The sequence below is a fragment of the Denticeps clupeoides genome, chromosome 7 (assembly GCF_900700375.1).
Source record: "Denticeps clupeoides chromosome 7, fDenClu1.1, whole genome shotgun sequence".
In the NCBI taxonomy this organism is placed as follows: domain Eukaryota; kingdom Metazoa; phylum Chordata; class Actinopteri; order Clupeiformes; family Denticipitidae; genus Denticeps; species Denticeps clupeoides.
In genome coordinates, this window is record NC_041713.1 from 18,481,701 (window position 1) to 18,508,773 (window position 27,073).

Consider the following 27,073-nt stretch of genomic DNA (forward strand, 5'->3'; position numbering starts at 1 on the left):
TCCACATGCCGCTATACTCACTGGGACAAACACAAAGCTATTAGCTGGAGAACAATGAAATAAGCCAATGCAGAATTACCCTGGATACCAGGTCCATAATATTTAAGACAGGAACAGGAAGGCACCGTGTATTGTTGAATTGAAATGGCACATTATTAACACAGAATTAAGAAAATTATCATCTTACACTCATGCTGGAGATGACTGTTTTGCTTTAGTTACATGAATAAATCTGAAATGTTACGAAGAAGCTCCCGGGTAATGTCAGGAGTAGAGCTGTCCAAGTCAATTTTCTTCTATAGGAATCAATTAATGTATTATCTTATGTAAACTTTATGATATACATAGTTTACTGTTTAGTGATTACAAGCTCAAATTTGATAAAATTATAACAGGTGACACAAATTAATATTAGTAGATTCATAGTAGCTTACCTGTATGTACAAACTGCCAAAAAGACATGAAGACTTGGTTCTTTCTCAAGAACACACAGAAGTCAGGAGCAACACACGGCCATATAGGTTGTATTTAAAAGGCACATATATCTATATGTAAAATGCTGCAATTACAGGACCAAGGACAGGCAAGACACGCCAAGTACTAATACTTGAGGTCACTGTCAATGCTACAACATCATATTACCCAGAAATCTGTCAAATCCAGGGGGGAAAAATACAGAACAGTTTCTGACTAGTTAAGCGGAGCTTGATAATTCAGAGCAAACATCTAGGTATTGATAATTGGCTATAAAATGTAGGAGCATTTCAACATTATAATACAGAGTAAGCTGGGGCAATTATGTTCACCTACACAGAGCATCATACAGTGGCCTAAATTTTAACTCTGAAATGTAGTGTGCAGGCATAGCTAAAATAATTCATTTCCATCTGAATTCCCTTACTGTGCATTTCAGTAATAAACTATAAAACCCACACATTTACAAAGAACAAGATTATCCAAGCTGTATGGTCAGGGTATCACATGGTACAGTATATAAATCGCTATACAGGTGCCCTACAATGTAATCATTTAATGAATTGATCACCATGGCTTTTTTGTGTCACAAATTCTTAACACTGCAAGGATGTAAATAAAATAGGCGCACATTTAAAGCAATATACCAATCCCACTAAACGTCACCATAAGACTGTTAACCACCTGAGTTCCAGTTAGATGTTAATGCTGTGTCAGATCGACCTTTCGGAGAAACACTTGTGTGCTTGTCTGTAGAAATGTACTTCGTAGAGTGTAGAGAGAAATAAAACAAGTAGATATTTAGTTCGTGGCCAAGCTTGAACAATTATTCTGCTAATTAACCAGGTAGGGTGCTAGAACCGGAGACACTTCTGCTTTAACACTCGTTTGTGGTCAACACAGCGTTATGAAACTGCCGATAAGCCACGGGGAATGCCGAGTTTCAGTGGTCAATCTGTTCATCCTCCATGTGCAAGCTGCTTTGGGGGCAGAGGAGAGGCTGGCTGGAGCAGTTGGTGCTCTGGCTCTTCAGACTCTCTGTGGACTCTGATGAGCCTGTGGAGGAACCCACCAGAACCATAAGGACATCTGCTCTTCTTTCAGTCAACCACAACACACTGTACCAAGTTGCAGACCATTCAGCAGACTGACACTACACAGCCTGCTTCTCAAACTGTGGTACCTGTAAATGGCTCTCTCTAGTGCTACTGGCCAGGTGACTCTGACATTGTTGTTCATATTCTCAGCTGCTGTGTGTTTGAATGCACATGGTTATTATTATTCATATTCGTAAATTAAGTACATTGATAGTGGATCATATTCATGTTAGGAATAAAATTCCCCCATGTGTAAAGTAGCTGCATGTAAATGTATACCAATGGTGGTCATAATGGTGGTACTAGGGGAGCAAAGTATTTTTTTTGGTGGTACAAAACAATACTCAGTACTTAAGCAGTAAGGAAACAGTTTTTGTTCTGCTGACATAACCCTGCTTATTCTACGCTCAGCATGGCAACCCCTTTTTTATTGTATTTTTTATTTTATTGTATCAACTTTCCACATCAAAATTAATCTCCTGCTAACTAACGCAACAGCATAGTGTAGTACACACTTCAAAAATGGTAGTAGCAGAGGGTGCTAGTAGCCTAGAGGGTAACACTCGCCTGTGAAAACCCAGGTTCAAATCCCACTTACTACTGACTGTCCCTGTCACTACTGATTGTAAGTCGCTTTGGATAAGGCTGTCTGATAAATGCTGCAAATGTAAATGGAAGCAGCAGATTAACAGCAAAATATTCATCAGAGGCAAAAGTCGATGGTATTGTAACTAGTGCTGGTCAAAGTAGCATGTTATTGTGGCATTAAAGCAATATTTAAATAATGCAGTCAATTATGTTATTGTGCATTAACACACAAAGGGTGGTATGCTGATGGGGACTGATGGGGACTGGCTTGGGATGGGCGTCGTGTCACATGAACTGTAACAGAAAGTAAAGGCGGGCTCTAGCCAACATTCCACTGGCCAGCAGTAATTGACACGTGTTTCAGGAAGCACGACTGTCTTGTGGGGGTTGGTCTCCCTGTTTTGACACAAAGTCAACATACTACCAGTGTATGTGTGCTACAGTATTACAGGACAGCTGAAGACGGGAACGTAAAATGCAAAGTTCATGGCTGCGATTGCACATGCAAAGATTCTGAAAAAATCTGAAATCTGAATTAGTTAATGCTGCTTTTTGCTTACTATGGGCCATAATGAGGCTGTCTGGATATCTGGATATTCTGCAAGTGGCTAAGCTCCTCCTATTTAGACAGTTTGTTATATACTAAAAACGGAAGAAGGTCAGAAGATGGCAGATGAAAAGAAAATAACTCTCCAGTTAGAGTTGATTCTTATTCTCAGGAACTATGTTACAAAAAGTTGGACAGAGCTGCTTACATACCAGAGTTAATCTTCCATACCAATAGAGCAGGATTCAGGACCTAGAGCTGCCCACGGCAAGAGCAGGTAAGCAGGACAGGACAGCCGTGAAAGAAGTGAGGAAACAGAGAGGGAAAAACAGCAGACACAAGTTAGATGCGAAGCACCAGAAGCCAGTTAGCTACATAGAAGCTGCCGGAAACATTGGAAACCTTCTGTTCAGACAAAAACGTGCCAGAACAGCACTGCTGAAGTAGCAAAGAACACAGATACTGAGGCGCTTGCACTAAACAACAGGTACGCTACTTTCGAGGACAGACTGTATCACCCTGTCGGGGTCCAGGTAGAAGATGGTTCTCTCACCTGGGAGGGACAGGTCCCCGGGTGGGTCACTCTCTGTTTTGGTCAGGCTGCTGTGCTCACTGCTGCAGTCCTTCAGGATTTCGGCTCCAGAGAGGAGAACTTCTTCTGCAATACAGTCCAGACCAGAGGTCACAACACGCTGGGCACTACCCCCCCAGTCCACAGTAGCCTTCACCAGACCGCACGTCACACTCACCGTCCTCCGGAGTGATGGACTCTGGGGGATCTTCTGCTGCAGTGGCCTACAAAGAGGAAGTGTGACAGTGTTGCGCATGTAACACTGCATAAGACTCTGAATATGTTTCATGAATACCTGTTATTATGGCTCTTATCGTTTGTAATTACAATGTAACGAAGGATTTTTTTTTTCAAGCATCCATGAACCCTTGACTGTTAAATCTCTCTCTCACACCGATATATATCACACACACAAACACACACACACAGTTTAGTTTCATAGTGAATGCAGTAACCCCAAGAGCCAGTCTCTTTCCCACTCGACACTGTCCTAAAAAACATGCATTATAGAAAGTATGTCATAAGTCAATCAATTGTGATGAATGAATTGCTAAATGTGCAACTTATACAAAATATGATATATTCACATTATATATTCAATATTTTCTGCCTGAAAGTAAAGTGTTAGCAAGGGGGTTATGTGTACAGTATAAACTGTATAGACATGTTTTATAATAAAGTGAAGTGATTGTCACATGTGATACACAGCAGCACAGCACACGGTGCACACAGTGAAATTTGTCCTCTGCATTTAACCCATCACCCTGAGTGAGCAGTGGGCAGCCATGACAGGCGCCCGGGGAGCAGTGTGTGGGGACGGTGCTTTGCTCAGTGGCACCTCAGTGGCACCTTGGCGGATCGGGATTCGAACCGGCAACCTTCTGATTACGGGGCCGCTTCCTTAACCGCTAGGCCACCACTGCCCCAACATGCCTTAAGCACAAGATTTTTAAACATCATGGTTTAAAGATGTGTGCCTCTGTATATCAGTACTGATTGTAAGTCACTCTGGATAAGGGTCGTCTGCTAAATGCCATAAATGTAAATGAGACACAAACCTCAGTAGGTGCTGGGCTGCTGGAAAGGATGGCGTGAGGTTGGGCGTCTGACATCTCTGACAGCTTTTCCTCATCCTCCTCCTGAATGGGGGACGAGGGCGACCTAAGGGTGCTGCTGGGGACAGACACAGACATGAAGGTCTTGGTGCCATTGTTTACCTGAATCAGACACACACTTCCTGTGTAATCTAGTATTTTTCCCCTCGCAGACAGATGATGTTTTGCAAAGAGAACTGCCAAGGACATGCAGAGTCATCAGTCTACTGCATACTGCAGAAGAGTGTGACCTCTGGCTGCAGCTTTGAGATGGATGCTCACACGGACCCTTCTACCCTGGCCTGAGGTCAGCCATTACCCAACGATCGATCAATCGATCGATAGATAGATAGGGAGACACTTTATGTCCCAAAGGTCAATACCCTTAAACTGCCCATTTCCTACTATGGCCAAAATAAACAGAAATAAACGGTCACAGTTGTGTAATGATATGATTGCAGAAAGTGAGGGGAAAAACATGTATTGTCTGAAGTGGAACTGATGTGTGATAATGTGAATCAGAGTTGTTGAAATCAGCAGGGTTACCTATCTGGTGACTTGCTGACTTTCCCTTTCTGCAGGGCTCCGTCCCCTGGCAGCTCGGTGGGAGTCAGCTGCCGCCCGTTCCCGCCCGTGCCACTGGAGAAATTGATTTCATCATAGAGGGGGGCCGAGGGGATACCAGGAGACACAGCGCGCAACCCATTCATGGCCTCCAGCAAGGAGATGGGCTCAAATCCTGGAGGGACAGAGTCTGAGCTCTGAGAAAAGAAAGCAGGAAGTGAAATGGGGTGGTGGGCACCTACTGGGAACAAACATGGCACACACACATTGTAGCAATTTTATTATTAATAAAAAGTTATTATTGTTAATAGATTTTAATGCCCTCTTTTAACAAATGGGACGTCAGAGTCTTTGACACATTTGTTGTCCATGGAAGGCACAGGCAGAGGACATACAGAATGCTCATCGTGGTCCATAGTCTGGGCCAGAACTGGGCTGAAGGAGACTGGAGAAAGAGTGCCAGGTTTCTTCCTCACTGCTCGGATTTGCAGCAGGGCTCGAAATGCTGGCAGAGAAAAATAGCACGTCAATCCACGGTCAACGCGACATGTTAGAAAAGCTGAGAGGACTTACGGAGACGACAGATGGGGCAGTTGTTGGCCTGGTAACGCAGGGTGTCTGCACAGGAGTTGCAGAGACACAGATGTCTGCACGGGAGAATCAGTGTGTCCCGCAGGTCTGACAGACAGACTACGCATTCGTTGCTGTTGTCACTGTTTTCGTCATCGGACGGCTGAGAAAGGACAGAGTGGAAACAGGATGGAATATTCCTGATCGTCACTAATCACAGCCTTCACAACTGTAAACAGTATTTACCTTAGTCTCCTGGTTGTTTTTGTTTTCAATCCCATAGATCTCTTGCAGCAAGTAGCTCACACGATCCACCTTCACAAAGACAGTCAGTCAGGGAGCAAAATTATAGCACAATACAGTCAAAATCCATATCTCTGATGGAGATGGAACTATATAAGTTGAGCTCAAAATACAGTCTTCACAAGTGAACACCGATTGGCATGAATATGAATTTGTGCTCTACAGTGGAAGGACACACATTTACTCACAATCTGTTTCTGCTTTAAAGGTTTCACAGAGTAGCTGCCATCCACATGCTGTCACAAAAGAAAATACCAAAAGCATGGATTTAGCACTCCAGAACCTGACAAAGGACTATCACTCACCGCACAGTCAAAACAGAAGAGACATGTCTTACTTAGTCTTGCCACAGAATAAAGTAGGACCACACTACAATTAACTGGATGATGGTAAACAGCACATAATTCACCAATATTCACTGATACCAAACTATTCTACACTCAGAATAATTATTATATTATTAATTTTAAATTGGTGAGAAGCTGTAAAAACAGGTAAGTGATATTCTGTGACACTTTATGTAACCCCTTCATTTGTACAATGATAAGTTGTAACGATTCCAAGCATCTATTACTGAAAATTATTGACTTCTCTTTCCAGTAAATCCAATAAGACTGATATCACCATGCATAACATGCATAATTATCACTTACATGTAAACAACACATTAACTTACCCTCTCAAATGCTGCCAAGAGCACATGAGCATGTCCCAGACAATCTGCAACGATGCAAAAGTCAAGTCAACCTGCTCTTGCACAGACTTAAAAATAAAAATATTTGTCTAACTGCACTGGGTACAGAGGACGTACCATCGCCTTCGTCTACCACAGCCTGAATAACCATGGGGAAAACACCTCTATCCAGGTCAAAGTTCAGCTGTGGGGAAAATAAACATACATCAGTTGGTAATATTATAATGGCCGGTCAGTATAGAAAAAGCCAAAGGGCCTTTTCTGTGTGTCTAAATAAATAAAAACCACACTAACAAATGAAAGGGCAACATGAGAAAGATCACAGGTGATGGAGAAGGATATGTTAATATGCAAATTAGATTTTTCAAATGGATGGAGAAACCGCTAATCTGTAATTGTACTTACATCCTCCTCCTTCCATTCAGAGAAATCAATTTTGAAGGAGGGAAGAGAGAACTGCTGGCTCACTCCTCTTTTGTAGTGCACTGTTTCAGAGATCATGGTTGGACACTTTGGGCTGTAGCTGTTCAGTCGCATTGAAGTGATAATGAGATTACTGTATTACAAATTATGTTCACAGAATTTTATTGTGAAAGTTGGTTTTAAGAAGTGAGTCTAGTTTTCTGTGTCCTGAGCATCATATGGCAAGTTTTCAAACTGCTTGTATGGCTTTTGTCATAACTTTACATTGAATCATTATTCAACTTACATAGCCATGCCATTGGTGAATTCCTCAAAAGCCTGGCAGTAAATAGTGATGGCCACGCGAGCATCAGCGTCGAAGGTGAACTCAACGCCATAAAGGACTCTGGGCTTCCCTCCTTCCTCTGTGGGGCTGTCAGCATCATCTTTGTATCTGTGTGAGGCAACATTACAGATCCGATCTCTACCACAAATTCTGGCATCTCAACATTACCATTTAGTTCATGGTTTATCCATACACAATCATTTTCCTGTAATACTACAGTATATGTGACATGACATTTAGTTTGGCCTTATCGTACCGTACAAGACGTAAGGAGTCCTTCCTGATGTTGACAAGACTCCTCAAGGTCTTTACAGGCTCATGAGGTGCTGGAGTGATGTAAGGAAACTTAAAAAAAATTGACAGGACACATTAAGCATTCCTCTTGAACACTGGTTGAAAATATAGAGCTGTGGCATCAGGAATGTGAACGTGCATTTAAATGATTTGTAGTGGTTTAAACCACGGCAGCACAAACAAAACACAACCCTGAACCGTTCTGTAATTTTCAGCAATTACCTGCACGGGGCGATTTCCAAGGAAGTTTAGATCCATATTTTCCCCAAACAGGTATCCTTCTGGATGGGGTGTATCAAACTTTTCTCCTCCCATGAAAAAGTGACTGGCAAAATAATTTCCTTTCAATCGAGAAGAGAAACGTATTAAAACGTATAATGCATTTACATTTACAATCAATGTGACAACACAATAGAACATTATTTCGATTTAAAATCGACGCACACAGACGTGTGAGCCCTTAAATATCCCAACCTGACTTCGGTGGAAATCTGTAGGCTGAATTGGCTTGGATGTCAATATCCTCAACCCCCGCGATTCTCCGACTGAGTATTGAGCCCATCGTTTAGCGCGGGATTCGCCTGTCGGCTGGGCAGGTCGCTTCTGTCTTCGGGGGTCCGGGAGCTGTGTTGTGTTCGCTGGCGAGAGACCTAGGGTTAATTCGGCTAGCTGCTTGACTAGCCAAACCAATGTAAATAAAGGCGGCTCTGACAGCTAGTTATAAGAAATTGCGTCGCTGTGGTGAAGATATGATGAGCTACACAAAAAGAGAGAGACACATAATATTCTGTTTCAATTCATTAAGAGCTGCAGGAAAAAAGACGACGAAACAGCGTCCAGCTGCCTACCTAAGCATTCAAGACAGCTAGCTCGACAACCAGCTAGCTGGCTAACAAGCTAACGACGCCTTCGCTGAATTACGCCTTCGCTTTATATCTAGCTCTATCTGCATTAGGACGAGGTTTGTGCCGAAGACGAGCACACTGACTCGAGGTTAGAGGCTCAATACAGATGAGGACAGAAGCTCGTCATATCGTACAAAGATGAAGATAAAAACTCGTTTGTTATCCCTGTTAGCTCGGTAAGAGGACGGCACCCGTGTTGCCAGATCTCACTGAAGAGGCAAGAGATGACCCTAGAAGAAAAATGCCAAAATAAGATATTTTGGTTGTCATATAAGCAACCAGTTTTTAATGTTAAGGGGGATACAAGTTAACAAACCGAGCTGAAAACATACACGCAACGTCATTTACAATTCGGAACCATAAACCGTCACCAAAAATTGTGACGACTTTTGATTATAAATTCTTAAATTTCGTAGTTAGAACGATATCTGGCAACACAACATAGACGCACCGTCCCGGGAGGCGAAACTGATTGGATGAGCAGCTGGTTGCGCATCGCAATACACAAAAAGTTCTACAGTGGAACACGATAAAACATTTTAAATAAGAACACACGACAAGAATATGTTTTTTATATTCTGCAACACGTACGCTTGTTTTAGCGCTAGCGCAACAGAACGTAGCGCTCAGGGACTTTTATTTTGACGTGAGAAGTTAATAGTTTTGCAAAATTTGAGAACTGAGTCATGTGATGGATTAAAACAACAACAAAAAAATGGACACGAGTCTTAACACAATATTAACACATTGCATCTGATATTATGTGAAAGTGCGGTCTTGTTCGTAAAGAGTGTTTTCTTTTGTATAGTAATATTATCAGCGGTGTTATTGGAATGCACGATGCATGCCATCTCTTACTGGAACGCAAAGGCTCGCGTTCACAACAACTCGAAATTAAACAACCTTTTTTTTTTACTCAGAGCGTAAAACATGAGTAACAAAAAAAAAGTCTCTCCCGGTGTCTTTTCCATAACAACGCTACGGTTCGATCCGACTCGGTCGCCTTCTCTCTCTCTCTCTCTCTCTCTCTCTCTCGCTCCTGTTCGCTGCAGTCAGTTGTCAATCAGGGGGCGCTCGGGACGCCGGAGCTTTAAACTCCAGCGTTCGCGCAGGCGGCGATGGTGGCGGCTGGGTGAGGACGGAACTCGGCGTGTTCGACGCGGACGCCCCCCCCCCCCTGGTTTATTTCCACGCGTGGAAACATGGACGAGTTGAAGCACCAGGTGATGATAAATCAGTTCGTTCTGGCCGCCGGCTGTGCGGCGGACCAGGCGAAGCAGCTTTTACAGGCGGCTCACTGGCAGTTCGAGGTGAGTGTGTGTGTGTGTTTGTGTGTGTGTGTATCTGCAGCGCTTTGCTTTATTAATGTTTACATTACACACTCAACACCAGCCTACAATTCCTCGTGCCAACGTAGCGATTTTCGGACGACAGGGTGGCAACGCCTCACACTTTTCTTTTAAATACCCCCCACCAAAATAATAATAATAATAATAATACGCCTTATAATAAGATTTCAGCCTTTCTCCTGAGGGGTGGATGCTCTGTTTCGTTACACAAGGAGACTTTTGAACACGTTTTACACGACGTTCTTCACCTCGCCTGCTCCGTCTGTCCTTTTATTCTTCCTTTTTTTTTGTCCCCCGTGTAGACGGCGCTCAGCGCCTTCTTCCAGGAAAGCAGCATTCCGTACAGCCACCACCACCAAATGGTGAGTAAATGTGACGGTCGCCCGGCTGCTGCCGCCGCCGCTGTTGTCGCCGTGAAGAGCGTGTCTGTGTGTTCACATGTCCGCCATGTTGCGCGGCACGAGGCGGACAAAAATAAACACGGACGGGCGTCCACGTTCCCTCCGCCGCCGCGGCAGTGGGGCTCCGCCGCTTTCCCCGGCTTGTCGGCGGCGTCTGGCTTCGCTGTAGGCGGTGGTTTAAATAAAATAGGTTAGTGTCGGGGTGCGGGTGTAAATGTCGGCTTTTGTAAACGTGTCCTAAGTTGTGGGGGAGGGCGGTTCCGGGAAAACGAGGGGACATTTCGACACGGCACCGCTGGACGGACAGAATGAATGAAGATTTCCTTCATCATTCGTTCATTTTCATTCCGTTTGACGTCAAAATCAGTCGTTACGTGCACTGTTGAGGTCATAAATAAAATAAAAAAAAAATACAATGATTACAGTAATTATTATGATATAAACTAGCTATATGCGCATGTAGTGGGGCATTCATTTTACTGAAACTTTACTTGTAGTAAAGTTGAACAACATTTACAACAACCTTACAGTGTTACATTACATTTACGGCATCAGACAACTTACAATCAGTAGCTAGGGTGTTAGTAGAGCAAGACACTTAACACTAAGTTGCTCCAGGGGGGACTGTCCCTGTAACTACGTTTACTTCATTTACATTTACAGCATTTATCACTCGCCGCGACTTAAAATCATTAGCAGCAGGGACAGTCCCTCTGGTTAAGTGTCTTGCTCAGAGACACAATGGTAGTGAGTGGGGCTTGTACCTGTGACTTTGTGGTCTTCTGTCTTACCCACTGGGCTACTACAAACATTGTTATGTCAGGTATGTTATGCATGTTTTAAATTCATCATAGTGCCACCAAAACATAAACCTGAGGCCATGTTTTTGCTCAGGTGCCACTCGGAAGCCTCACCATCTACACTGTAAAGTAAAACCTACCAAGACACGGGTGCAATTATCAACTATGAATAATTGAAAACTGATAACTGTTTACTTAACCCTGTTTCTATAACTCCAGCCCGGCAGCACCACATTTTTCCTGTTGTCCTGCTTCCAATTTGACCGATCAGGTTGCTATCAAGTTCTCCAGGAGTTGAAGATTAGCCTAAAAGGGATTACACAATGTAGGAAGGCCATTTGCCTTTTCATTAAAAAAAAAAAAAAAAAAAAAAAAAAAAATATATATATATATTTTAGAGGGACCAGAGGGGTGTGATTTGTCATGTAAGGACATTTTGCACGGGACATTTTGAGTTACTTTATCCCCATAACTAGTGGTCAGACCTATGAACAAGTGTGACATGTATGTAGTACTTGTCGTGCCTTATTACTGTGTAGTTCAATGTAAAGTTATGACAAAAGCCATACAAGCAGTTTGAAAACTTGCCATGTGATGCTCAGGACACAGAAAACTAGACTCACTTGTTAAAACCAACTTTCACAATAAAATTCTGTGAACTCTATAAGCATTCAGACAAAACTATTGCATAAAATTCTCAGTGTATAATGGATGTCAAAACTGTGCAACACTTTAATAAAATTGTTTATGCAAAACCAATATATGCAACTAAAATGGTGTGATGCACGGGACGACAATGTCGCTCGTCTAAAAGCTAAAAGTGCTGTTCAGTTTAACACATAATGGCCAGTACTAAGAGTTAAACTGTGGTGCATTGTAGGAATATTTTTATGAAGCCCGATGGACTCTTTAATATAAAATATATAAACTGAACTTTGAATGTCCAGGTTATGATAATAATTTACTTTGAGATTCATTGAAATATGTAAACAAATTAACATCGCGGGAGGTCACGGTTTCAAATGTCGGCAAAACCTGAAGGTTTTTAAATACATTGAAATTAAATGCTTATCCATATTATCTGAGTACACAACTTAAATATTGCAAAGGTTTCGTTTTCCAGAGAATATTCTTTCATTAAATTGAAATCGTCATACGAAAACATCTGGTGTAAGAACTAGTGCTATTAAAAATAGCAATTAAAAAAAATGTTTTTTTACTTTTGATTGCGGTAGAGGGAGGCGTCAATCTTTCTGAGGCTGGAAAACAGCTTCTGCTGACAGATTCCTTATCATGGCGGAGAAGGAAGTACAACGACAGTCTGAGTTACCGTCTCGGGTTTCTGCTGCGCTCTGCAGTTACTTTGCCAAGTTCAGATGGCCCTCGAATCCACAAACGGATTGTATTCCTTCCCCCTCCCAAACAGTAGCATGAGGGTACATTTTGAATGGGCCTGCGGTTCTGAATGAAGGCCAGGGTTTTAAACGCCCACATTTCCTTTGCTTGTACACCCGAAAGGCAGACTGTTTAAACGTGAAAATATGAAAAACATCTGGCTGCAGACATGCCGAGTTAATCATCCAACTTCTCGTGGTGATTTTTGACCCGGGTGCTTAATGTAGAACGTGTGCGGGTGCTCCGTGTGCATACAGCGTAGGTAGAGAGTAGTGTAAGCATGTGACTGGGGGAGATGGGTGTTTCCCCCTCCCTCCTTCAGCATAGCTCAGTTCATTCAGTTCGTTGTCACGTGTGCTCTCGAGTGTCTTGAAGGTCACTGAAAATGCCACCGTGTTCTAGAGAAGCCTAGTGTTCCATAATAAAAAGAATAATAATAATAACAATAATGCTCCATCGCTACCACACTGACAGATACTTACCCTAATTCAGGGTGAAGCAGTAGATTGCCGTATAGGATGTAAAATAATCTGGGATTACAGATCTGGGCTGATCTGTGGGTAATGAAAGGATTGCGTCCGTATCCTCTGTGGGACTGGTTGATCATTACTGACGATCTTGAGTTCAGCCATAAACGGGCCGGTTCTGAGCACGTCGTGGGACACCAGTGCCTAATTCGTTGTTGTTTTGTGCACACTGATTTGTGTGGGGTGGTGTAGGGTCCGCACCGCATTGTTCATACGTAGCAAAAAGCAGGGAGTGGGGTTACAGAACTCGTCATGCCAGATTTGAACCTTGGTGCCACTAAGTTGTACTTGTACGTTTATTTGCCAAATATTGTTTTATGTTCTTGCTCTACTGAAAAAAAACGTTCCAGCCGTATCTTTGACCCCAACGATAAAAACCCGCATTATCTTAGGCCTCGTTTTTGTGGTGAAGATAAAATGGTTCTCGTGTTTGTTCAGCTACGTAGGCTAATATGTTGGATGTGTGTCCGTGTGCGTCTGCAGACCCCAGCTTCCTTCACAAACGTTTATTGCATAACCTGGTCGCACACTGCGATCCCCATACGTTCTGAAGGATATCCTGCACTCCCCAAAAACAGGGATGTTTCATTTGGCCTCTGCTTTTGGTGTCAGTTTATTTTCCTCGGGGGGGAAATTCCAGCCACGGCAACCAAAGGTCATTTTCTGAACGTGTCTCTACCGGAATATTTGTGCATGTTAAAAGGGCTGCCGGTGTAAGACACCGTTTTTTTTTTTTTTTTTTTTCATTTCGCCATGCCAGCTCGCTCGTACGTCATGGCGATGCTGCCCATCTGGGAATATTTACAGCAGTCGTGTCCACAGGGAGTGTAAGAGGCAGGATGTTGGGAAGGAACAGGAAATGGGAAGAAGTTGCACTGAAACATCCCGGAGAGGAAAGAAAATGGGACGGTGCTTGCAGAATTAGTGCTACATGCTATTGTTGGCTGAAGTTTTGGGCCTAATTGTTGACGCGTGACATTTGAATTGCTGAATAGGGAACAAGCGAGTCAAGGCTCACAATACAGAAGTCCAAGTTGTGTATTTTTTTTTGTAATTACAAAAATATTTTTCTATTAATAGTAAGGATGCATCAATTGTGAACCAGTGGCAGTGTTTGATACATTTTGACCTATAGCTGAGACTTTATTTATTTATAGAAAATTTTATTATTATTATAAAGAGTGAATTTATAAAACAACTGAACTGAACCTTGCTCTCTAGCACCACCTATTGTATCTGAAGCTGAAGGTTGGCAGGCTACTGTGGTCTTCAATGAATCCCTCTTTGCATCAGTTCAGTTTATCGAAATTGAAGGAAGAAAAGGGAGGAACTGAAGGTAGTTTCCTCAGACAGCTGTAATATTTTCTAGCGCCGTGGCCTACATGGTTTTGAGATTGAATTGCGGCTCATTGCTGAGTTGGCGTGGTCTTGCCGTGGGTTTCCTCTGGGCTCTATAGTTTCCTTCAGCTGTCCAAATGCATGCACACGAGGTGGATTGACTGTACATGTGAGTGAATAGTGTGTGCGTGTGTGTGTGTGCTACCCTGTGATGGGCTTGTGTCCTCCTCTGGTCACAATTACAATTTTGGTTACATCTCAATATTGTGTGCAAAACCTTGGTTTTAGGTCTGTTGCCCTCCGTTTATGAGAAGGCTGGTGCTGTTAGCGACCTCCTGCTTTGCCGCTGATTTTGCATTCTCTGTTCTGAGTGTGTGAAGACATTAAACAGGAAGCTCTTCCTGTGCAGGGTTCATCTCTTTAGTGCCCCCCCCAATAATTCCATCACTTCTGTTACTGTATTGTTCTGATGCCACTAACTGGTGGCTGGTGGTGTCTACATTTGCCATGTTAACTTGCCTGAGTGGTCTCTCTGAGTGGAGTTTCGGTTGTAGTCAATGTCAGGAAAAGGAAAGGAAAAACAGCATTCAATGTAATGCTAGACTGCCAGCTGTCTAGATGTTGTCTATCCCTGTCCAACCTCAAGGAACAGTTACTGTAATGGTCATATTACACAAAGCAGGGACGACATGCCTTGCTTCAGTGTGCCACTCCATGGTTCTAAAGTGCCTGCTACACACTGTGTGATTTTAGTGATTTTCAGCGAGATCATTACCAATTCCGACCAATCTATTAGTCTTGGCTAAAAAGTGCACACCACGCTTTAAATCCACACTTGCACTTTTGATCCTGTTAACGGAAAGTGTACCATTCTCCCTCAATATACTAAGGTGCAAAACCTTAGGTATATTGAGGGACAGCCAGGTAATAAAATTATTGTTGAAAAGTAATCATAAAAATAATCCAATGTAATAACTTACTATTTCAATTACTATATGAAAGTAATAACTGTAATATTACATTTAAATAGTTGTGATTGTAAACACTACATTTCCAAAGTAATCTTCCCAACATGTATTGTAATATAGTAATAATTTTTATAATATAATATTACTGTGGAGATTGACTGACTTGTATCCTGACGTATCCTTTCCAGATGTGCACTCCAGCCAACACCCCAGCAACACCTCCCAACTTCCCAGACACGCTCGCCATGTTCTCTCGCCTCAAGACCACGGAGGGCTGCAACGGCACTAGCCCCATCACCTCAATGGCTACCTCCCCACCTCCTCAGGTCAACTGGGCCATGAGCCCCCCTGCACCCAGCCAACAGGGACTGTGGACTCCAGGGCAGCTCCCGGCACAGACGGCACCCCCCGGCTGGCCTGCGGCTGTTGCCCAGCCAGGCTCTTCTGAACAGATGGCCAGTGTAGCCTTGGAGGCAGAGAGATGAGAACCAAGAGAACAACGGGGCCACGTGTTTTAGGGAGGACAGTGAAGGTTGGTCCTCGCTGTTTGATGGGCTACGCATTGCGGTGGAACGGAGAAAAAAAACAAAAAGAAAGAGGATCTGACTGGAGGGGGGGGGGGGGGGGGCGGATCATAAAGATGTACACATTTAGTCAGTCTGCTGAAGAACTTTTTTAGGTTTATTTTATATCTCTTATCAGAAAAAAAGAAAATGAACAGAACAGACCTTTGTGCTCTTGACAGAATGTGTATGGCTGCTCACCAACACCCCCCTTCTCTTTACACCATTCTGTGCACTGCGTAAAACAAGAAATGTGCTCTTTGTTTTTGTATTTAACACTTAGTTTTCTGAACTAATAAATGAATTGTGTGTGTGATGTGCACCCTGCACATGGCAATATCCTTAAGTGCATTGAAAATTATTTTCTTCTCCCTGATCTTGCAGTTGGTGTGTGTGTGTATATATATATATTTTTTTTTTCTTTTCCCAGTAATATGATGTTGCTGGTGAATAGGCTCTGCAGAAACTCTTCTTTTAGGGTTGGAGGGAGTGAGGATTTTTCTTTGCAATGACACTGTAGCATATGAATTGTACTGAGCAGTTTTGGACGCTAAATGAGTTGCACTGCCTGGTGGCATTTAGATCAGGTTTTTTTTTTTTTTTTTTTAATAATAATTGGGAATCGGTCCTTATTTATCCCATCTATTAGCGCGGCAAGATTTTGTTAAAACTACAAATGCGGAAATAATGCCGTTCAAGTCTGATCTGTAAAATCAGAATGTAGAAATCTAACAATATTGCTTCTTTTTGTATGGTATTTCACCCTCTTCAGTTTTGGAATGGGACATGTTGCGTTAAAAGGAGAGATCTCTGCACATAACTGAGGAACTGGGGGGGAAAAAAAAACGCTGAATATTTCGGAATTATTGCTATTAAGCCTTTGGCCACACTTTCCCAATCTGAATGTACTTTGGTTACAAATTGTTTAATTTACCATGTGTATCTCCCCTGTACATATGTGCCCTGTATGACCATTGGAACTGCTTCCACAATATTTGTGGATGACCGTATGATTAACTTATGTTTCATGTCTCTGAATAAATATTGTATGTATTCATTTCAGCTATGTCTGTGGTGGACCGATGCCATTGGGAGCCATGTAAAAACCTTCAGATGTTTGTGAGGGGTGGGGCACTTTTGTCTAGAACTGCAGAGAGTTTATGCCACGCCCAAGGACACGGTGTGTGGTTTTTGTAGACCGAGACAAAACAGCAGCAGGGTAATTTCCAGCTCTGTGTTAACTTTTTCCTTTCTTCTCAAAAGTACGGTTTATGATGGATCTTGATTCCAGCAGCCTGAAAATGTAACAGGTTCAAACATTACCTGAGTGCAGTTTCTGGAAGACTGGTTCAAACACAAAGGCGGATTAATAAGCAATTTTCCTCACAGTGTGTGGGAGTTTAAATCAGAGATCACATGAGAATACAAAATTGGAACAAGTTTTGGTTAAAGCCAATGAAAATCTGAGGTGATAAATAAGGAAAACTTCACACAGGCCTTCCTGGTATCACCTTCACGTAAAATAAACCATTTTAGGCCGTGTAGCTGCATGCGGCAGCACGCTCACACCTGAACCCCCTTCTCCTCCCTGAACTTGCCGTTTCTGTGTGTGTTTCTGTGTTTGCAGGGCGTGACATGAATATCAGGCAGCTGCCAGGTTGGCAAGGGCAACAGCGTGTCTGCCAAGAACATAACACAATGGGCTAAGAGCAGGACACACCATGGAAAGTGCCTGCATCTCGAGCCGCAAGGTCTTGCAAAAATACTGATCATTAAGATTGTTAAATTGAAGATTTTGTTTTTATTAATATTATTACTGCACTGGTTATAGTACAATCAGAACTAGATTAAAGATCAGATGACTCTGGAAAACCCTGTTTTTTTAATGACCGGTATGTGTTGCTTGGGGCAGTGGTGGCCGCCAAGGTTCCACTGAGCAAAGTACCGTCCCCACACACTGCTCCCCGGGCACCTGTCATGGGATGGTTAGGGTGATGGTTAAAAAGCAGAGGACACGTGTCACAATGCAGCGTATCACAATGACAATCACTTCACTTTTTCTGTCCATATGTATTAGGGTGGTAGTAGCCTAGTGGGTAACACACTCGCCTATGAACCAGAAGACCCGGGTTCGAATCCCACTTACTACCATTGTGTCCCTGAGCAAGACACTTAACCCTAAATTGCTCCAGGGAGACTGTCCCTGTAATACTGATTGTAAGTCTCTCTGGATAAGGGCGTCTGATAAATGCTGTAAATGTAAATGGAACAACCTTGATGCTGTGATTTAATTACTTTTTTTATTTTTTTATTTTTATTTCCTGCTGAGCCAGACCAATGGCCCAATATCTCAGCAGAGACCAATATCGCACGTATCCCACATTTCCTTACACTGTTTTATTATCCAAACTAATGTGTGGAGAGATGGACGTCTCAGAGGACCAGGAAGCAAGACACTTGTTTTTTTTTGTTACGTAACAGCGGCTCTGCCATGCCGCTTGCGGTCTGTCTCAGGCCATCGCTGATTTCTGTAGAGTGCGCATCCAACATTCACAAGGCAAGACAACATGGCCGTCCAGCCATAACACGCCTCTGTACACTGAGTGGTTTTTAATAATGGATAGGTTGTGCCCTTCAACAGTCCTGTTCTGTGCATTATCCTCCAGGATTCCCAATACTTCATGCTGCTGAGGGAGTGCTTTGTCTGCACTTCCTAACCAAAAAAAAAAAAAAAGGCCAAAAATATAGCAGGTAGCAACTCACAGTGTAAATGACAGGGTAAATGGTGGGGAGCCTTTGGTTGTATTACCAAATAAGATTCACAGTATCAATATACAGTACATAAACTTAATCAGGAAAATATGTAAATATAATCCACATGCATACATTGCCTTCATCAGCATTTTGCACCATTTTCTAACCTAATTTCCATGCTGCCATTTATGTATGTGAACTATATAGGGTACAAGATTTTTATAAATATCAATGCTTTTATAAAAAATCTAGTACCCCATTACTGTGTGCTGTATTGAAAAAAATCCCACGCACACACCATGGGACCCTGAAAATGTCCTCGGCAACCGTTGCCATGCTAATGAGCGTGAACTTAACAGTGTTCTGGTCTGTTTATTCCGTCTGATTGTCATTGTGATATGCAGCAAGCACAGTACGCCTGTCATGGCTGCCCACTGCTCACTAAAAGTAGAGGACACATTTTGTTGTGCATCACTGTGTGCTGTGCAGCAGTGTCTCACAGTGACAATCACTTCACTTTCAAACAGTAGGACCTGGGTTTTGAGTATATTTGAATGCATGATATTATGGCAAACTTTGTTTTGCCAGTATCAGTAACCTGCTGACACCAGAAGTTCACATCTGACCAGCTGCTGGCACAACAGTGGCACACAGTCCAATGCAGGCTGACGAAATGTGAGTGAGTTCACGTCGACCGCTTACGTCAGCAGAGGGCGACAATGAGCCCTTTGGTCTTCAGACGGCGCATGAAAAAAGAAATGACGTCACGCCGATTACATTGCCTCGTCGGGAAAGTGGCACAAGAGATAAAGTGTACGAATGGCGTGTTTTGAAGTGCGTTACTTGTAGAAGCCATGTTTACTCGTCCCTGCATCCCTTCCGGAAATTCAGCCTGTGTGGATTATCAATCCGAGCATTAGAGCAGTTTACGAAATGCAGATAACAGATGTAATAACTCCACTCGTGACTTGATTGACGATATCTCGTCGTCAGATGTCACGACTTGCCGTATCCCGCGTGTAAATATAGACCATTCTGTTTTTTGTTTTTTTTTAGGGATTTACTTACGTCACGCTCCCTCCCATCCCATTCCAGTGAATTCAAGAAGTGTGTGAGATGGAAGGCCGCCTTCCTTCCCGACGTCTGACGGTTGCATAGTAACTTCACCAGAGCAGAGAGCACGCAGCCCGGCACGACTGCACCGCCTCCAGGTAACAGCGGCTAAATCGTTTCGTTACGGGGCCGCTGAGCTAATGCGGCTAGCTAACGTCGGCTAACGTCAGCTAGCGCGGATGCCCGATGCACTTTAATTCGTGCGCAACATTAAATGCCGCCTTGTGTTGGCGTGTACCGCAGATCGCGGCGTTTAGAGTGGACGACGGCGTAACACATGGCGCGTTAGCGCGGCGTCGGCGGCAACTTTGTCGCCCGCCCTGGTTCGTGTTTACATTTGTAGCTTGGTTAGCTTAGCCGCTTAGCTTGGTCCTCACAACTTGACAGGCGGGTCTGGAGCTGCACCCCGCGTTTTGTGTGGAGATTTTACGCGTTTTTCCCCCTCTTTTCTTACGGATGTTTTGGTGTTACGGCACATTCTCTTAATCCTTCACCCCCCCCAGGCGAGTTTGCAGGTAATGCTGCAGTCTGGCGACATATTAATATTTACATACAACACATTACATATTTAGATATGAATCATGGTCTAAAATCAAATTAATTAAACAAAAAAAAAGTCTTCCTGACATGGTCAGTGGTGTGAAATGCGGAGTGTAGGCGCCTGGAGGGGCTTTCTGCTGCTCTGTCTTCTGACCTAGATGGACAGCAGCGGTGCGGCTGAGACGGGTCACCAGAGTACATGTAGCGGGGATTAAGAACCAGCTTAGACGCGGAAAAAAGGAAAAGGACATCCTTCTCCCAGTAATAAACTTTAGTTTAAAAAGAAAAAAAGCTTTTTTTGCTCTAACAGATCTGTTTGTTTTTACTGTAACCTGGAGCTTTTGGTCTGAATGCTGAAAAAACAAAATAAATGTTTTGGTGAAGATGGAGCTTTTGTCTCAGTTTCGAATCCTAGGCGTTTACCACACGTGTAATGCGGTTTATCAGTGAGGAGCGAGGATGGTCCACACCTGAATCGGACCATCTTGTCCATGTCTGTTTATGGAACCCTCCGAAGCGTAGCAAGCGTTTCTCATGTCTGGACTGGACTGTGACCTCGCTCTGTGCTTATTTGCTTCTGGACGCTCGTCACTTAAATTCAGACCGGCGAATGAGCCAAACACTCCACTTTGAGGAAGCGGTCGAATTTCATTGAACTGCCTCTTTACGACCCTGTACTCTGCCCCCTATGCGTACGTCAAAACACATAAAAAGATAATGAAAAGCCGATATATATATTTTTTCGCCTCGTGCCAGTTGCTCGAGTGCAGACTGTACGCCGAATTGAATCGGGGGGGGTTTCAGCAAGTTCTTGACCATTGAGATACTTGGCCTGTTGCCTCCTCAGACCGTGACTGACGACCCTCCCAGGACCCCCAGCCATCAGGAGACTTAACATGTCAAGTGATCCCCCTCCTCCCTACCCTGGGGGTCCGAGCGCACCCCTCATCGAGGAAAAGAACGGACAGCCTCCTTTATCTGGTAAGTTGTGTTGAGAAGGGAGTCCATGTGAAACTGACTCCAGGAGTCTTTTTGGCTGCATGGAGGTGTCTTTAAAAGTGAACGTCAGTATTTCGTCCACCTCTGGGTTATCGGTTTTTATGTAATACAAGGCAAGACACTAATCAAACAGAACGGTTGTGAGGTCATTTCAAACCTATATCATATTCTGCTGAACAAAGACCGGAGTAACAAATCCCACTTTTAACTGTGACTTTTTGTCCAGGATATTTGTGGTGAATGTCTTGTTTGTCCTGCAGGCCCACCTCCTGTGACCACTGCACCTCAGGGACACCCCCTGCCGCCAGATTATGGCCCTCCTCCATATGAGCCCACGTATCAGCCTGGCTTCATACCACCTCACGTTCCGGGCGAGGGGCCAATACCGATGCCCATCCCGCACCCACATGGTACTTCATACCGCGTGTTTATTAATAGCGATGGCGCTGTAGTCGCTGCGACTTTGACCGTATTGTGTTACATACAAATATGTAACGCTGGCCCTGCGTTCTTTCTGTCACACAGGTGGGTATTATCCTCCACCCGGTCACTTTCCCCACATGATGCCAGGACAGTTTGGGCCTGGGCCCGGGCACACAGCCACGGTGATCGCGCCACCTGGAGCAGCTACTACTGTGACCGTCCTGCAAGGGGAGTTGTTCCAGTCATCACCAGTGCAGACAGTGTGCCCGCACTGCCAGCAGGCCATCGTCACCCGCATCAGCCATGACATCGGCCTCATGAATTCACTCTTCTGCCTCTTCTGCTTCTTTGTTGGGTAAGCAGCCATCTTGATTTTAAAAGGCTTAGCGAGACCTGGTGCATTTTTAAAATTTTTACTCAATTTTTGTATATGGTAATTACACAGTAAATGCTGCTTTATTACAAATTTGACATGAAAGAAGTGAAAGTGATTTTTGAGATACACAGCACAGCGCATGGTGAACAAAATGTGTCGTCTGCTTTTACCATCAGCCTTGTTGTACAGTGGGCAGCCACGAAAGGCGCCCGGGGAGCAGTGTATGGGGACGGTGCTTTGCTCAGTGGCACCTTGACTGCTCAGGATTCGAACTGGCAACCTTCCAATTACGGGTCCGTTTCCTTACCCGCTAGGCCGCCACTACCCCATTTATTCGCAGTAAACCTTTGTACTGACATTATGTGCATAAGGAAAGAGACAAAATAGTCTCTGTTGTTCTCTGTTTTCCATCTGTAGTCTTTTGCTTGTAGGAGATCATTAATTTCTTTATAGATGTGGGAGAGACCAACATCTCTAACTTACAACACTGCTCCCCGGGTGCCTTTCATGGCTGCCCACTTCTCACTAACGGTGATGCAGGGTTAAATGCAGAGGACACATTTGATTGTGTGCACCATCTGTCACTTTCATGTTTTGCACAGTACTGTACGATCCCAGGCTCTGCAGTCTGTGACTTACGGTTTAGTAGGGCAGCTGCTGTCCCTCCCTTATCACTAACTCCTTTAACTGCAAAATCACAAGTTGACAAGAATGCTGTTGTGTAGCGGTTAAGGAAGTGGCCCCGTAATCAGAAGGTTGCTGGTGTGAATCCTGATCTGCCAAGGTGCCACTGAGCAAAACCATCCCCACACACTGCTCCCCGGGCGCCTGTCATGGCTGCCCACTGCTCACCAAGGGTGATGGTAGAAAGCAGAGGACACATTTCGTTGTGCTGTGCTGTGTATCACAATGACAATCACTTCACTTTCACAACTGAGTGTGTAAAGGCATTGTTGATTTTGAGACAATTTTGCTGTAATGTACAAGGAAAGTTAAGACCCTTCCCTGTATGTAGAGCGCATTTCTTCATCATAAACAGACATTATTTCCTCTCATTTTTTGGAATAACACAAGTAAAAGAATTTTGTGGTGCTGTATTAGATGCCATGCATAGGGAGTGTTCTCCTCAGGTACATCTTCAGGATTTTCTGTGTAATTGTTTGACATGTTTTAATGATTGAAGTTTTAAATGGGAGGAGACGTTCTTATTCTCAATACTTCAATCCATCTTCTCTGTGTGTGTGTTTTTTTTTTTTTTTTCCCCTGGTAATATCACTGGATCACAGGCCAATAGGTGTACTACATATTTTATGCCATAAGCATTCTGATTGTCGAACTTGACCGCGCCCCACGTGCCACGCACTGTGGGGCACGGGGCCCGGCATCTAGGGGTGGTAGTAGCCTAGTGGGTAACACACTCGCCTATGAACCAGAAGACCCAGGTTCAAATCCCGCTTACTACCATTGTGTCCCTGAGCAAGACACTTAACCCTAAATTGCTCCAGGGAGACTGTCCCTGTAACTACTGATTGTAAGTCGCTCTGGATAAGGGCGTCTGATAAATGCCATAAATGTAAACGTAAAATGTAAATGTAAAAAGAGGCTGTGGAAGTTCTGTAAACGTATGACCCTGTCTCTCTGCAGGTGCGATCTGGGATGCTGCTTAATCCCGTGTCTGATTGATGATCTGAAAGATGTGACACACACCTGCCCCAACTGCAAGGGCTACATCTACACATACAAGCGCTTATGCTAACAGAGTCCTGCAGCAAACGCAACTAGGAGCAGAAGGTGGGAGGAAGAAAAGGTCCCTGTAACCCATCCTGGTCGGGTGTCGCAGCCTTTTTTCCATTTGATTACCTTTTTGCTCAGTGTTTTATGCTTGTTTTTTTTTTCCTCTTTACCCTACGTTCACCTCTCACTGTAAATACGTGTCGCACCCACCGACTGTTTATGTTGCTTTTGGTTTTACTGTGAAGAACATGCAGACTGGCGGAGATCTGCTAATGAAGATGGTTATTGCAGCTCACGTGAAGTGGTATAATATCGGTTAATGCCTAGATGCCGATTTAGATTGTATATAATAATCATGTGTTTTTATTAAGAAGATGTTTGGATTATGCACACAAAGAAGAGATTGATGATGGATAGGAAGGAAACGATGTGTGAATGGTCACTTTTACTTACACAAACCAATCTGTGAAACTGAAGATGCAGTCAAAAGCTGGATCGGTGTGTCGCTGTAACGCAATTGTTGCTCTTTTCTTATGTTGAACATGATGTTTATTAGAAAGGCCAGTGTGGCTGTTCTCAGTATCTTGTTTTTTCCCCCCATAATCCTGTTGTGCTGTTTTAATTTTAGCAAACACGACTGTACAGAAAATATGCATATTATGAAGAAAAGCTATACAAGCCAGCCGGAAAAGTGTGACGTTCGTGTTCCGTTTTTTATTCATGTTTTGTCTCATACAACACTTGAAGTCCTACTGCTCCTTTGACTGATGTGATTTTAATGTAACGTGTCTGAGATGTTGCTCCCTAATTAACAGGAAACGTGCACTATTACAAACGGTAGACTCAGCTCAGATCTAAGGTACTGTGTCCCCATCCGAAGCAGTGACTGTTATTGGTGGATTTTAACGTAACCCTCCTTTATTTTCTTTAGTTGTGCCAGGCATTACTGCTTTGATGCTGCGGACGGCAGCAGGCCTGTGACTGAGAATACCCGCTTTGCTCGAACGGTTCATTAGATGACAAAGCACCCTGCATGACGTCACGGTAATCCTGTGCCACGCTTTCTCCCGCCATACGTCCTGGTTCTTTTGGAAGCGTGTGTTAATAGGCCTATTGCTGCTGTCTGCTGATACTGGTTTAAATAACTGGAATCCCACCCCACTTTCTAGTGGTTAATTCACAATGGTATCACTGGCTAATTATAGACACCGGATTTTTAAGCAGGTCTTGATGTTTCTGCTCTGGACCTTTCTGTTGGTAATGTGAGATGAAGTTCACATTATGATGAATTTTTTTTTTTTTTTTTAAATCATGTGTGTTAATATTTAATTAATATTTGTTTTTCCAGAATCCGAGCAAACCGTTAACTCGAAACTTGCACAAGTGGTAAATGAGGTCAGGAAGGGAGTGTTTAGCTTTTGTTTGAAATTGAGGAAAAAACTTTGCAAGGTGGTTTTGTGTAACATCAGAAATCCATATCACACCAGATATTGTTACATATTTTTCACGGGACCTTGCAGCAAACAGGAAACTCAATTCACTTATGTGTTTGTGTAACACCCTAAATGCAGCTATGCTGCTTAAACCTTTTTTCTGTTTTTGATTAAAATCATTAATTGTTTGGATTTGGACTTTACAGAGCCACAGGATTTCTGGCTTTACGTTGAAGGGAGGAGAAGTCATTCCCACTGCTCAGTCACTTTTTGCATGAACATCTAAATAGGTGCAAATAGACAAATGATGCTGGACTGGCTCTTCGACCCCTGTACGTCTGGCTTTTTTCTTTTTTGTTTCTGGTGAAATGTTACTTGCATAATTCTACTAGCAACCAGCATGCTCAGACAAGGAAAAGCAACCATCCAGTGCAACATTTAACACTGTCTGCATGCTTGTGGTCAAACGAGTACTTGCAAGTTCAGGCTGCAAATTTCTCATGGTCAGACCGTGGAACTGAATTAGTGTCAGGTCTATTAAAATAATGAATAATAATCCCTTTAGAAAGACACTAGCCTTTGCACATTTCAGCGTCAGGATGCGGTCCTGTCTTAGTACCCAACGTTCCTTTTTATTTTAGAGCACATTAGGCAGTTGCTGAACAGGGCAGAGTAATACTCATGTTTGAAGAATGTAAATGAGGTTTCAAGGCAGTGTGTCGCATTGCCAACGTTCGCATTCATCAGTAAAATATACGTATGTCAGTCAGACCACTGATGTTGCATCAGCTATTATTTTAACAATAAAAAAAATTTGAGTCATCTTTTCTTTGTGGGTTTTTTTTTTTTTTTTTTTAATAATTTAACCTGTCGTTTTGTACAGCTGTTTTGTATGGGAGTGCTCACATGAAATAAAATCTAGGCTAGAACGGAAGATGCAGCACTCTGGTGCATCTTCAGCAAACCAGTACTGAAGTTCAGTCTCTCCAGCGATGTCCACACTGCGCATTGCAGCATTTGTAGAAAGTTGTCATGGGTTCGTCGGCTGACCTTGTCTGAATCTGCATAAAGTAAGCTCTGGGGTGCTCACACTTCGGGCATGTTTCTAAAAAATAAAAAGATAATTCAGACATGAGGCCTAACGCTACAGATGTATTTATGATTTTACTGACATGCAGAGTACTTTACCTGGAGTAGAATCAACGTTTTCCCAGGCCGCAGCGCCACCAAGCACGTCGTCAACCTCTTTCATTTTGGGGTATTTTCTGTTGTTGACCTGTCAACACAACAACTCGTATAATACGGGGTGCTAGTGGCCTAATGGGTAACTCCGAATTCCCAGATTCGAACCCCACTTAATGCAATCGTGTCCCTGAGCAAGACCCTTAAACCTGAGTGTCTCCAGGGGGGGACTGTCCCTGTAACTACTGACTAAGTCGCTCTGGATAAGGTTAATAATTAAAAATGTTAATATGTTATAATGAGCGACATACCTGAGGCATAACTACAAGGTACTCAAGGTAAGGGTAAATATATACAGAATTTAACGTCACGCTAACGCGATAAACATTTTCCGAAACATGCAAAATGTTACACCGACCTTCCTCGTGATGTTGTGCACGTAGGGACACGTGTTACAGGCGAACCTGTAGCACCTCTGGCCCTCCTCCACTATCAACACGTTCGCACAGGCTGGACAAAACAGCAGCATTTCCGCAGGACTGTGCTATAAATGTACTTTACATTTACACTATTTGGCGCACGACTCCAAATGGACGCATCCCGGTCGTTTGTTACACTTTTATGTGCTCGGGCGGAAACTTTCAACGAGTTGAGAATGAAACTATAATTTCCAAAGGCCCTGAAAATCACTCAATCATCACAAGTGAGATTCAATGCAATAGTTTTTTT

The 27,073-nt window shown here is 43.4% G+C and overlaps 4 protein-coding genes across 13 annotated transcripts; 2 read left to right on the forward strand and 2 right to left on the reverse strand.

Moving 5' to 3' along the window:
- Positions 1-503: 503 nt before the first annotated feature.
- On the reverse strand, positions 504-8,702 carry mgrn1b (mahogunin, ring finger 1b). 7 transcript variants are annotated; one of them, XM_028985405.1, is made up of 17 exons: positions 8,533-8,698; positions 8,019-8,182; positions 7,767-7,885; positions 7,507-7,595; positions 7,212-7,358; positions 6,908-7,025; positions 6,620-6,686; positions 6,485-6,528; positions 5,997-6,044; positions 5,752-5,820; positions 5,509-5,668; positions 5,331-5,440; positions 4,918-5,132; positions 4,336-4,450; positions 3,456-3,501; positions 3,260-3,364; positions 504-1,530 (listed from the first exon to the last, which is right to left on the reverse strand). In XM_028985405.1, exons 2-17 carry the CDS (start codon positions 8,104-8,106, stop codon positions 1,418-1,420), a joined length of 1,653 nt encoding a protein of 550 aa, XP_028841238.1. In that variant the 5' UTR covers positions 8,107-8,182; positions 8,533-8,698; the 3' UTR covers positions 504-1,417. The 7 variants fall into 7 exon arrangements, with proteins under 7 accessions (XP_028841238.1, XP_028841237.1, XP_028841236.1 ...); XM_028985404.1 differs by having other exon boundaries at positions 8,393-8,698; XM_028985403.1 differs by having other exon boundaries at positions 8,019-8,301; positions 8,393-8,696.
- Positions 8,703-9,487: 785 nt separating this feature from the next.
- ubald1b (UBA-like domain containing 1b) lies at positions 9,488-16,852 on the forward strand. The gene is made up of 3 exons (XM_028985412.1): positions 9,488-9,759; positions 10,101-10,160; positions 15,416-16,852. The coding sequence occupies exons 1-3, from the start codon at positions 9,652-9,654 to the stop codon at positions 15,710-15,712; spliced, it is 465 nt and encodes a 154-aa protein (XP_028841245.1). The 5' UTR covers positions 9,488-9,651; the 3' UTR covers positions 15,713-16,852.
- A 2,450-nt stretch (positions 16,853-19,302) lies between these two features.
- On the forward strand, positions 19,303-25,984 carry cdip1 (cell death-inducing p53 target 1). Of its 4 annotated transcripts, XR_003750257.1 has the most exons (7): positions 19,323-19,492; positions 19,601-19,755; positions 21,045-21,178; positions 21,457-21,606; positions 21,722-21,974; positions 23,640-24,588; positions 24,661-25,984. XR_003750257.1 is itself a non-coding variant. In XM_028985410.1 (6 exons), the coding sequence occupies exons 3-6, from the start codon at positions 21,094-21,096 to the stop codon at positions 23,749-23,751; spliced, it is 600 nt and encodes a 199-aa protein (XP_028841243.1). In that variant the 5' UTR covers positions 19,303-19,357; positions 19,601-19,755; positions 21,045-21,093; the 3' UTR covers positions 23,752-25,984. The 4 variants fall into 4 exon arrangements, 3 of the variants coding, with proteins under 3 accessions (XP_028841243.1, XP_028841242.1, XP_028841244.1); XM_028985410.1 differs by having other exon boundaries at positions 19,303-19,357; positions 23,640-25,984; XM_028985409.1 differs by having other exon boundaries at positions 23,640-25,984.
- polr3k (polymerase (RNA) III (DNA directed) polypeptide K) lies at positions 25,979-26,951 on the reverse strand. Its single transcript, XM_028985414.1, has 3 exons — positions 26,763-26,951; positions 26,351-26,438; positions 25,979-26,267 (listed from the first exon to the last, which is right to left on the reverse strand). Exons 1-3 carry the CDS (start codon positions 26,871-26,873, stop codon positions 26,140-26,142), a joined length of 327 nt encoding a protein of 108 aa, XP_028841247.1. The 5' UTR covers positions 26,874-26,951; the 3' UTR covers positions 25,979-26,139.
- Positions 26,952-27,073: the final 122 nt, after the last annotated feature.